The 10,245-nt window shown below is 40.5% G+C and overlaps 3 protein-coding genes across 3 annotated transcripts; all 3 read left to right on the plus strand.

Moving 5' to 3' along the window:
• Positions 1–812: 812 nt before the first annotated feature.
• On the plus strand, positions 813–4,560 carry LOC106536733 (gastrula zinc finger protein XlCGF8.2DB; the record flags this gene model as incomplete). The annotated part of the gene is given in 3 exon segments (XM_014034054.1): positions 813–896; positions 1,306–1,424; positions 1,560–4,560. Coding segments are annotated over 3 exon segments (377 nt in total), but the record flags the coding sequence as incomplete, so codon positions are not given.
• Positions 4,561–5,653: 1,093 nt separating this feature from the next.
• On the plus strand, positions 5,654–6,797 carry LOC106536735 (gastrula zinc finger protein XlCGF9.1). Its single transcript, XM_014034055.1, has 2 exons — positions 5,654–5,824; positions 6,248–6,797. The coding sequence occupies exons 1-2, from the start codon at positions 5,762–5,764 to the stop codon at positions 6,680–6,682; spliced, it is 498 nt and encodes a 165-aa protein (XP_013889509.1). The 5' UTR covers positions 5,654–5,761; the 3' UTR covers positions 6,683–6,797.
• A 982-nt stretch (positions 6,798–7,779) lies between these two features.
• On the plus strand, positions 7,780–10,239 carry LOC106536731 (single-strand selective monofunctional uracil DNA glycosylase). The gene is made up of 2 exons (XM_014034053.1): positions 7,780–8,322; positions 9,341–10,239. Exons 1-2 carry the CDS (start codon positions 8,011–8,013, stop codon positions 9,869–9,871), a joined length of 843 nt encoding a protein of 280 aa, XP_013889507.1. The 5' UTR covers positions 7,780–8,010; the 3' UTR covers positions 9,872–10,239.
• Positions 10,240–10,245: the final 6 nt, after the last annotated feature.

The raw sequence follows: 10,245 nt of genomic DNA on the forward strand, positions 1-10,245 counted from the left end.
CCCCCCACCACCACCACCACCACCACCCATTTATTGTTTATAGTGGCTTCTGCTTGCATTATGCCAGTATATAAAAAAATCTCGGAAACAACAACAGATTAAATTCAGGTTATTATTTGGATTTTTGAGAAAGTTCAGATTGATCTTACGGCAGTGACTATCAGACACGGTGGAGGTCTGGCATAGTTTGGGATTTAGGAAGTAGGGGTGTAATTTCCTCAAAATTAGACCTTCTGGTCATTAACATTTGAAATGCATTCAGTTGTCAACAGTCTTTTTATAGTTGTGTTTGTGTATTCTTAATCATTACACTGATATAAAACACATTGCCACAGCTGTGCAATCATGGAGACAGTCACTGAACCTAAATATTAACAAAACAGTTCAGATCATTGTGAATAATGTCAGGAAAAAAGTGCAGACAGCATCCAAAAAAAACTTACATGGTAATGTCTTAAAAGGCCAGGAAAATAATTAATAATCTGATAATGAGTTTACTACAAAATAAATTACAAGATGAGCTTAAAATATAGATATTTTTTCCAAGCTTTGAAATAAACTTTTGCACATTAGATGAGTAGACTAAGACTATTGCACAGTACTGTACCTCTGTTAGGATATAAACTACCTCTGCACAGTTCAACTCATGATTTAGCTGCATGTCTGATCATAACATTATTTCTAATTAAACACACATTACATTCTTTGCAGTACAAAGTAGCTTTGCAGCCGTTAAAATTCAGCTTGAGCTTAAAACTTGTATTTCTTGCACTTGTGGGTGTTAGGGCTAATATACTGCTCTGTGTGTGTAGGGGTGAAGCCGTATGCTTGTTCCATGTGTGACATGAGGTTTATTCAGCGTAACCACCTGGAGAGACACAGCCTCACTCATACGGGTATGCGTTCCTCCACCGTACCCTTGTTGCTGAGAACAGGCAGCTGTGCTTGGAAGGATCATGACAAACTCGAGTTTGGATTGTCAAATCATTTGATGGGATGTTGAACCAGCCTAAAAACTTGAAAACTCGCTCCAGTTTGTGGGGCCTACCATGATGTTGCGTAGATCTGGGCCATGCCAATAAGAAATTCCACTCTGATCTACACATAATGAGTTGATGACGAGGCCTTTTAGAGAAGCAGGTTTTAGAAGCTGAAAGATGTTTTGGAAATTAGATTTTTCCAACTGTTTCTAAGTGTTGGGAAGTTATTCTGGACCAAAAAACAAAAAGTGATAATTGCACGCAGTTTATTGTTTTCCAGACTTTAAAATTGATGCATTGACTTTGTATTTGTGTGCTCTTTTAGGAGAGAAGCCATTTGCATGTGACATGTGTGATATGAGGTTTATTCAGCGCTACCACCTGGAGAGACACAAGCGTGTCCACAGTGGGGAGAAGCCTTACCAGTGTGAAAGGTGCCAGCAGGTTTGTGCAAATTAACACAAGTTTTAATTTAAAACACATGTGAACTGTTCAGAGTGTTTGGTGTTTATTTGTGTCCCCCCACCCCCCACCTCCAACTGAGGCCTGATTTATTTGTTGGATTTGTGTCTCCTGAAGAATTTTTCACGCACAGACCGGCTGCTGCGACATCGGCGGTTGTGCCAGGGTCGCAGCGTACCCAAAGTAGAGAACCAGCCGTGCTGCGAACCACGCCCGTACCCCCAGGAGCCTCCACCCGCACCCCCAACCTGGAGCCCCCTGCACCCTCCCCCGGGGCGTCTGGCTGTCTGACATTCCGCCTTGCCCGCGTCCACAGCTCCATCGGAAACGGGCCGAGCCACACAGGGTTTCCTCCTCCCACCTCTGTGCTGGGTGGTGCCACATTCTAGCACAGACTGATCTCACAGCTCCGGTCTTTGGATCGATGACGACAGTGGGACGTTTTGTTTTTAGTTTACTTTTTACTGTGGTCCCTCCCCCCCTCCCCTCCCCCGTTTCTTTCTTATTTTTTAAAGCTGAGACATTTCTGTGATGAACAGTGGTCCTGTTTTGTACTAAATCTTTCGTTTTTCCTTTTTCAGAAAAAAAAAAGGTTTTTACTGTTAACAAAAATCAGTTGGTGGTACTTGGGGGTGGGGGGTGGGGGGGGGGTATTAAACTGGCTATTGTTTGTCCTTACATATTTGTGAACAATTGGTGAAGAAAAGTATTTGAGCTGCTTCAGATCTTTTTTTTTAAACGGCCCATTTTGTCTTTAAAGAATTGTCACTCAGGTTAAAATGATTAAAACTGAACTTTCGCTCCAAGTGCAGAAACTCTTCGTGTGTGTCTCATGGACCAGAGTTTTGCTGCTCATTAGGAACATTGAACTGAAAAGGTTGAGGCTAAATTAGCTGATGCGTCAGTTTTGATTATATCTCCAGGAGGGCCAGTGTCCAGTTTTAATGATTGTGTAAATAATTAAACTATGAGACTTGAGTGGGTCTTTCATGCACAAAATGGGCCAAAAGTATACTTTAAAATGGACTTTGGTTCAAATACAGCTCGTTGTCACTGTTGCAGTTGAGACTTGAAAGAACTTGAGGAACTGTGTGATTCAACAACAACAAAAAAAGTGTGTAAATCAGAACTTCCTGGACAGTGGATGGCCTTCCTGTATTTACCTGTATGTACCAGGTGTGGAGGTGTGTGTCACAGCAGCTCTTCGATTGTTTCTTTCCAAAAAAAAGAAAAAGAAAAAAAAAAGCTGGGGTTTGTGCTACTGTCCATCCTGCTGTGTATGAATACAGATTTCCAGTGCTGTCGCAGAAAAAAAAAGTCACTCCTGGTGTTACCATAAATAAGTTCCTGATGTAAATGGATGCAGGTTGGCCACTTGCAGTCCTACTGTTTTTTTTTTTTTTTTTTGTACAGATTGTCACATTGTAAGATAACAGTATACAAAATCTTGTGGCCTTAGTATGTTTTTTTTTTTTTTTTTTGGTCATTTTCAGCTATTTTATTATTGTGAATCAGATTTATTTACAAGCCTTTCATCAACATATTTTTTTTATTTCATAGTTATTGAATGTTGATGGCTTCAGTGGCGCTCAGACTGCTTCTTTTAAGAAGTTAGGTTATCTGATGAACATAAATCTTTCCGTCATCATTACTGTTAACATTGTAACGATATATAATCTTACAGACGTCAGCGGTGGCACTTTGGTCAGTCTTTTCGAGGAGTCAGTAGTGCTTTGGCCCCAGCAGAGTCACCACTCGAGCTGTAATGATGGCCTTTTCATCCAGATGTTTCTGTGGTCGGTGTGTAAAACTGGATCTCTCTCTCATCGGTGGGTTTGGCCTTAAGTTAGCAGAGGGAGTTTAACGAAGGGTTTGTTTTACCTGTGATGAACTGACGGGTTTATAGGAGTTGCATTGCTTCTTGTTGAATTTCTCAAACTTTGACCCCTTTCCTGTTACAAATGAGTTTGTTTATTAGAATTGAGGAGTCGGTGCTTAATTGGAAGCTTAAGCTACAGCCAACTGGAAATGTATCATAAGTTTATTTGTAATTTTTTGCTGCTCTCTAAAGTCTGTTACTAAATTTGGAGCTTCACACTTTTATTTTTTTTGTTTGTTCTGAATTAAACTATGGGGGAAGTAGAATAATGATTTAAAATGAAGTTTTACAAGATGTACAGGAGGGTTTTTGTAAAAATGATGTAAAGATAAGTGACTTGATAGCAGTTCAAACTTGGCAACAAAAAGGGTCAGGTTAAAGAAATGCAATAATTAGCTTTGGAAACACTAATCCCAGTCTGTGGAGGGGACGCCGCTGGTGTGTGTGTGCACATACAGGAGGGAAGCAAAAGGGCAATACAGTTTGTAGTTCTTGTCACTTAAAACCTGTCATMTATAATTTTTGTAGTATTATCATTCTTATTGTTAAAATGCAATAGAAATGTTGATTGTGTATTATATAAGACTGAGTTTTATTTTGTGCCCAGGCAGATGGAAGGACTTATCTGTCTCATCATGTTTTATTGATCATTTCATGGACCTTTTTTTTTTTTAATTATTACAAAATTGTACACTGGAGTGAATGGAAAAAGACAAAAAAAAAAAACGATTTGGATTTTTTTTTTCATTAATCTGTGCTAGATTTTAGGTTTCTAGACAAAGCCTTTTTTTTCTGCCCATCTTGACCCAGAAGGTGAACAGAACAATTTTGGATCAGTACAGTTGAAAGCCCACTATGTTCTGTCATTTTGACATTTTAGGACTAGAACCACAGGAAAATGTTTTGCTTTTCTTATACAAAGTCCCTGGTATTTGTAGTAAATTATATTGATAATGGTATTAGATGAACAACAGCATAACAGTAGCTATCACGGATTAGTTGTTTTCTTTATTAGTCTTGCATGCAGAGTTATGGTCCTCAGTTAAGACAGGATCTTGATATTGATTATTTTGTGTAGAAAAGAGTGCATAAAGAATAACTTCCTAAAAACAATGTTACAATGATTATTGTAAAATGGGCTTACTAATATGTACCCTTGTGATCCAATTAGTTTCAACTGTATGAAAATCAGAGGAAAGGCTTCTTACTATTATGCTAAAATAAAGAATTTGTAAAGGAGTTGTTTTTTTTTTTATTAATCAAAAATCAATCAAAAATCAGCGTGATGAAGAGAAAAATATCTTTTTTCCTAAAACCAATACCTTTTATTACTTTTTGCCCCACACATGTATAAACTTGTGTTTTAAAATAGATTGTGTCTTCAGGTGAACTGTTTCTGTGCTAAAATTATTAAAACATTTGAGAGGAAAATAAGTATTTGAACATAAGTAGATGGTGTCATCTGTCAAAGTTTATAAATAGACCCCATAAACTGCATATTTTAATCTCTTTAACAAAGCTGCTCAGTCTTTTTAAACTTACTTGACCAAGTAGGGCTTTGTTTAATATTAATACATGTGAGCTTATTTCAAATTTACTTCAAGGCTTATATGAAAGGTTAGATGAGTTTTACCCGGATTAAACCTAATTGACGGACTGACTGCTGTGTCCAAATTCAGAGGCTGGATCCTCTGAAGGACCCGGCCTAGGTGGTCCTTAATAGACTGGAGACAGGTGTTATGCCCAGAAACGCATCCCTGCCCAAAATTGCATCCCCTCTTTATAAAGCTGAAGATATAAGGACTCATAACTGTAATCTAAATAGATGTGGCAGCATCTTTAGATTTATCAGTGAAAAAAATGTTTAAAAACTATTATTTGGTGGGCTATCAGGAGGTTTACAACTGGTTGTTATGATTTGAATGTTTGTGTTTAGTACACCTTTGACCACCATCATGAAATGCTTTCCTTATAATTATTGGTTTGAAGGAGTTTAAACTTCTTGTTTAGATTTGAAACATATAGAAACAGAGCATTTTGAGCAGAAATGCCGTTACCGTGGAAATCATGTGCTTTAGTTAAATTTATTAATCTCTGATTCATTTCAAACATGACCACAGACCTGTGCAGACGACAAAGCACCTGGTAAGAAAATGTTATTTTTTTGTTCTACTTTTATTTGGTTTTCTGTATTATTAAAGGTTCTTAACTATGAATCAGTTTTCTGCTGAACACAAAAGTGATTTTCAATGTCAAGAATATTCTGTTAGTTTTCTTTTTACTAAGGGAGGTCCGTTATTTAAATGAAGAGTTAAGCGATACTTGTGCCAGTATTGTTTTTTTTTTTTTGTCCTTTCTGCTGTAAGAATGTTAAGTTTCATTGTATTGCTCTGTAGGCTTTTGTGCTTATTATGTTTCCTTTCTTAAAGCGGATTCAAATATGGAGGAGTTTCGAGTAAACGACCAGAGTGACACCAGTAGCCCCATGCCAGGACTGGCAGAGGTAAACCACTGTTCAATCTTAACGCTATGACAAAAACTGGTTGGTAGGAAATGTCAGATGTACTTAAAACTGTTGAACTATAGAAAAAATTGTGAAACATTTTGGAAAGACTCAATTTAATTTCAAATTGAACCACATTTCAAATGTAAGCGTGTTTGGAACGTGTGGAGAAAACACACACAGCACATTCTGTTGGCTGGAGAAGTTTTTGTTTGTTTTTGAACAACATAAAGTGTTCAGTCACTCTTGAAATCAGCTATCTATACAAAGTATTCACCTTAAAATCTAAATATTTCATTTTATTTTTGACTTGCATGAAATTAAACAGATTGGCTTTTATCACACAGGAAGGTGAACTGATTCAGGAGATAGTTGTTGTCACGTCAGATCTGAACTGTTTCCTCTTTTTTTTGTGTGTATCAGAATCAAAACTGCAAAAGTCCAGACGGATCTGAAGACAAAGGRGGAGGTGGTTTCGATGAGGACCAGCTGATCCGCTCAGTCGAAGCTCCAGAAGGACCACACTGCAGTGACCAGAGCGAGGAGAGCTCCACGTTAGAGATTTCCAACCAACAGCAGCTCAACAACTCTGAAGAGAGGCCTTTCACCAGTGACCAGTGTGGGAATGGATTCAAACGAATGGCATTTCTGCTGGATCATGTAAATTTTCCCACTGGTCACAGGCCCTACGCCTGTGACCAGTGTGTGAAGGCCTTCAAACAAAAGGCACATCTGCTGGGTCATCTACGCACTCACACTGGTGAGAAGCCCTACACCTGTGACCAGTGTGGGAAGCGATTTGCAAGAAAGAACAATCTGAAGGCTCATCAAAGAATCCACAGCAGAGAGAAGCCTTAATTCTCTGAACTGTTGACATCTCAAAGTCCAACAGCAAACACATTTGCTGATCAACGAAGCAGAAAGCTTGAAGTTTCCTGAGAACAATTATAATAAAACTGCAAAAAATATAAAATGCATGCAAAGGTGCTTGTTTTTATTTTTATTTATCCTTAATTTATACAGGAAGATTTCTTGAGACTCATTGTCTCATTTACAAGAGAGACCTGGGGTTTTCATTGAGAACAGGTACAGGCGCTTAGACAAATTTTCAAATCTGTTTATTAAAAATAATTTTGATTTGCATTAAACATAAAAAATCTGTTCTTTCATCACAGCGATTAGGAAGTGAGGGGTTTAACGCCACTTTTAACAAAATTAATGAAATGTTCTACACAATGGGCCTCTGTTTTGTAATGTTTTTAAGCCATTGTGGTATCAAAAGAAAAAGCAGAGAATTTCAAACCATTTGTGGAGAACTTTTTCAACAGACTGAAAATAAGTTTGACTCATACAGTATGTGTCAATAAAGGTGTAAAAACRGTATTTATTTCAAGTAATTTGCGAAATAAAGCCCACCATTTTAGGGATTACATGGTTAAGAAACGTGATAATGTTTCAAATATCTTTAAAATGTCCTCTTCAGCCATATTTCAGTCTGTTTTCTCATCAATATGCGAGACTTTAGAGCGATGCGCGCTCCCGCGACAGGGGGATGCAATTTTGGGCAGGGATGCATTTCTGGGCAGAACACCGGCCGGTGCACGTCCTGTGCCAAACCACCGGGGCGGTGCTAAACAGAAGCAAAATTAGATCAAAATGAGAAAAATGTGACAAAACAAAATGAGCTTAAAGGCAATATTTGAAGAACTAATGGACCATGTGCATGTTTATTTTGCTATGTCAGCTCGTTTTTATTTCTGACAAGAATATTTAAAATCATATCACTTTACAAAAGCATTTTATGGAAGCCCATTTCCGCCACCCTGATAAAAAATAAAACTTGTATGAATTATGAGATAGCTAAGTCATAATTATGAGATACAAGTTTTATTTTTTTTATCAGGGTGGCGGAAATGGGCTTCCATAGAATTTCCAATACAACCACTTGAAGTTAATCCTGTCGGCCCGCAATGCATTATGGGATTTGGTGAGAAGGCTCCATCGGCTGTGTCCCTCAAATCCAGGAAAAAGGACGCATTTGTCGGCAGCTTCGGAGGAGACAGCTCCGGCGCGGTGCTGCAACATAACCGACCGACGATTTGGGCCCTCGGAGGACCCAAGCCTCTGAATCTGGACACATTTGGTTCGAAATATACGAACTTATTTAATTCGCACCGCTTAAAAACATGTTTAACGATGCCTCGGCCGGAAGTGAGACGCGGACGCTCGCTCGAGGCGAACCAGAAACAGGTCTGGCTCAGGAGGAAGAGGTTCAGTCTGTGCTCGGGGCGRCCTCCTCCCAGTTCCTGCAGGCTGAACTGGAACTGAACGCCCATCTCCGCCAGCTCTCCTTCGCCGAACCGGTCCGCTACGTTTACAACCCGCTGGAGTACGCCTGGGACACCCACCGCTGCTACGTGGAGACGTACTGTCAGCCCGGACAAAGCGTCCTGTTTCTGGGGATGAATCCCGGACCTTTCGGCATGGCGCAGACCGGGGTGAGCGTCACACGGAAACGGGTTTAAAAGCCTGTTTTTCTGGAAAATCGTTCCCACGATGTAGCAAAAAACGCGCGTACACACAAACCAACCATTATGTACGTGTTTCAATCATGACCTTATTATGCACAAACAATAGAAGACTTTTGGTTTTGTCTCCACAGTTTACAAAGAGTCAAATCGACTCTGGCTGCTCGGTTCTGAGCTATTTGAAGTTTGCTTAGATATTTCTGGTCCGCACTGGACCAACTACTGGAAAATACTGTAATTGAGTTTTAAAAAAAAAGAGTTAAAACAAGACTTTGAACACCATTTTCTATTACAGCAGTTGAACAATATGCAGAACATGTTCTTGACATCATTCCCCCTGCCATCATGCTGACCATGTGGTCAATAAGTTCTTAAGTTTAAAACAAACAAGCATAAGATGTAATTTTTTTAAAAGTGTGTGTTTAGCAAACGAAGCTTCACTGAAAAGCTTGTTTTGAAAATCGCTTCATTGCTAGAAGCTTTTAACACTCAGGTTTGGCGCCACCTTGTGGTCAAAAGTAAGAAAAGCAGCTTGAAACAACAAAACGAACAGTTTCATCAAGTTGACATCTGTTAAATATCTTCAGACATTTCTGTCTATCAGTCTGTCAGTGGGTGAAAGGCTAAACTTCTGGTTGTTTGAGGACTAAATAATTTTGATGAATAAACCTTTAAAAGTTGCCAGGCCATGGCGTCCCTGTGACTTGTTGACATTTGTAAACACTTCACAACACCGTTTGGAATAATGTCTGCTGCCAGTTGTCTGCCTCCATGACTTAATGTATTCAGCCAGTTAATGTTTGCAGTTAGATCATTGTATCTTATCAACATGTAGTGTTACTTCTTTAAAATATATATATATATATATATAATATAATTTTTTTTCTTGTGGTAAAAGTGCTTCTGAACTGGTCTGTACCAAAGCGTTGGACGTCACTGATCACATGACTTCACTGACATCACTACCTGTGATTTGTTTCCTGCACAGGTCCCGTTTGGTGAGGTCCGGTCTGTCGTTGACTGGCTGAGGATCTCGGGTGAGGTGGGCCGTCCTGACAACGAGCACCCAAAGCGACGGATCTCAGGTCTGAGGTGCACTCAGAGTGAAGTGAGCGGTGCCAGGTTTTGGGGCTTCTTCAGAAGGCTGTGCGGAGAACCGGCCCGCTTCTTCCAGCACTGCTTTGTGCACAATCTGTGCCCGCTGGTTTTCATGAGCGCCAGCGGCAAGAACCTGACCCCCCCGGAGCTGGCCCCGGCCGAGCGGGAGGCCCTGCTCTCCCTGTGTGACTCGGCGCTGTGCAGGGCGGTGCGGGCGCTGCGCGTCTCCATGGTGATCGGCGTGGGAAGGGTGGCGGAGCAGCGGGCGCGCCGGGCGCTGTCTGCAGCGGGCCTGGGCGTGCGAGTCGAGGGCATTATGCATCCGTCGCCCAGGAACCCACTGGCCAATAAGGGCTGGGAGGACGTGGCCAGAGCTAAGCTGGCAGAACTGGGAGTTCTGTCGCTGCTGAGCGGCAGCTAACCACCTCTGACACGGATCAGAACCAGAACTGATGGGATCATTGATCAGAACCAGAACTGACGGGATCATTGATCAGAACCAGAACTGACGGGATCATTGATCAGAACCAGACCTGATGGGATCATTGATCAGAACCAGAACTGATGTGATCATTGATCAGAACCAGACCTGATGGGATCATTGATCAGAACCAGAACTGATGTGATCATTGATCAGAACCAGAACTGATGGGATCATTGATCAGAACCAGACCTGATGGGATCATTGATCTGGAGGTGAGGAGTTCCAGTCAGAGACAGACTGAAACATCTGTTAACAGACTGCGTGACAAATACAGCAACACACACACACACACACACACACACACACACACA

Source organism: Austrofundulus limnaeus, unplaced genomic scaffold, assembly GCF_001266775.1.
Source record: "Austrofundulus limnaeus strain Quisiro unplaced genomic scaffold, Austrofundulus_limnaeus-1.0 Scaffold1951, whole genome shotgun sequence".
Lineage (NCBI taxonomy): Eukaryota > Metazoa > Chordata > Actinopteri > Cyprinodontiformes > Rivulidae > Austrofundulus > Austrofundulus limnaeus.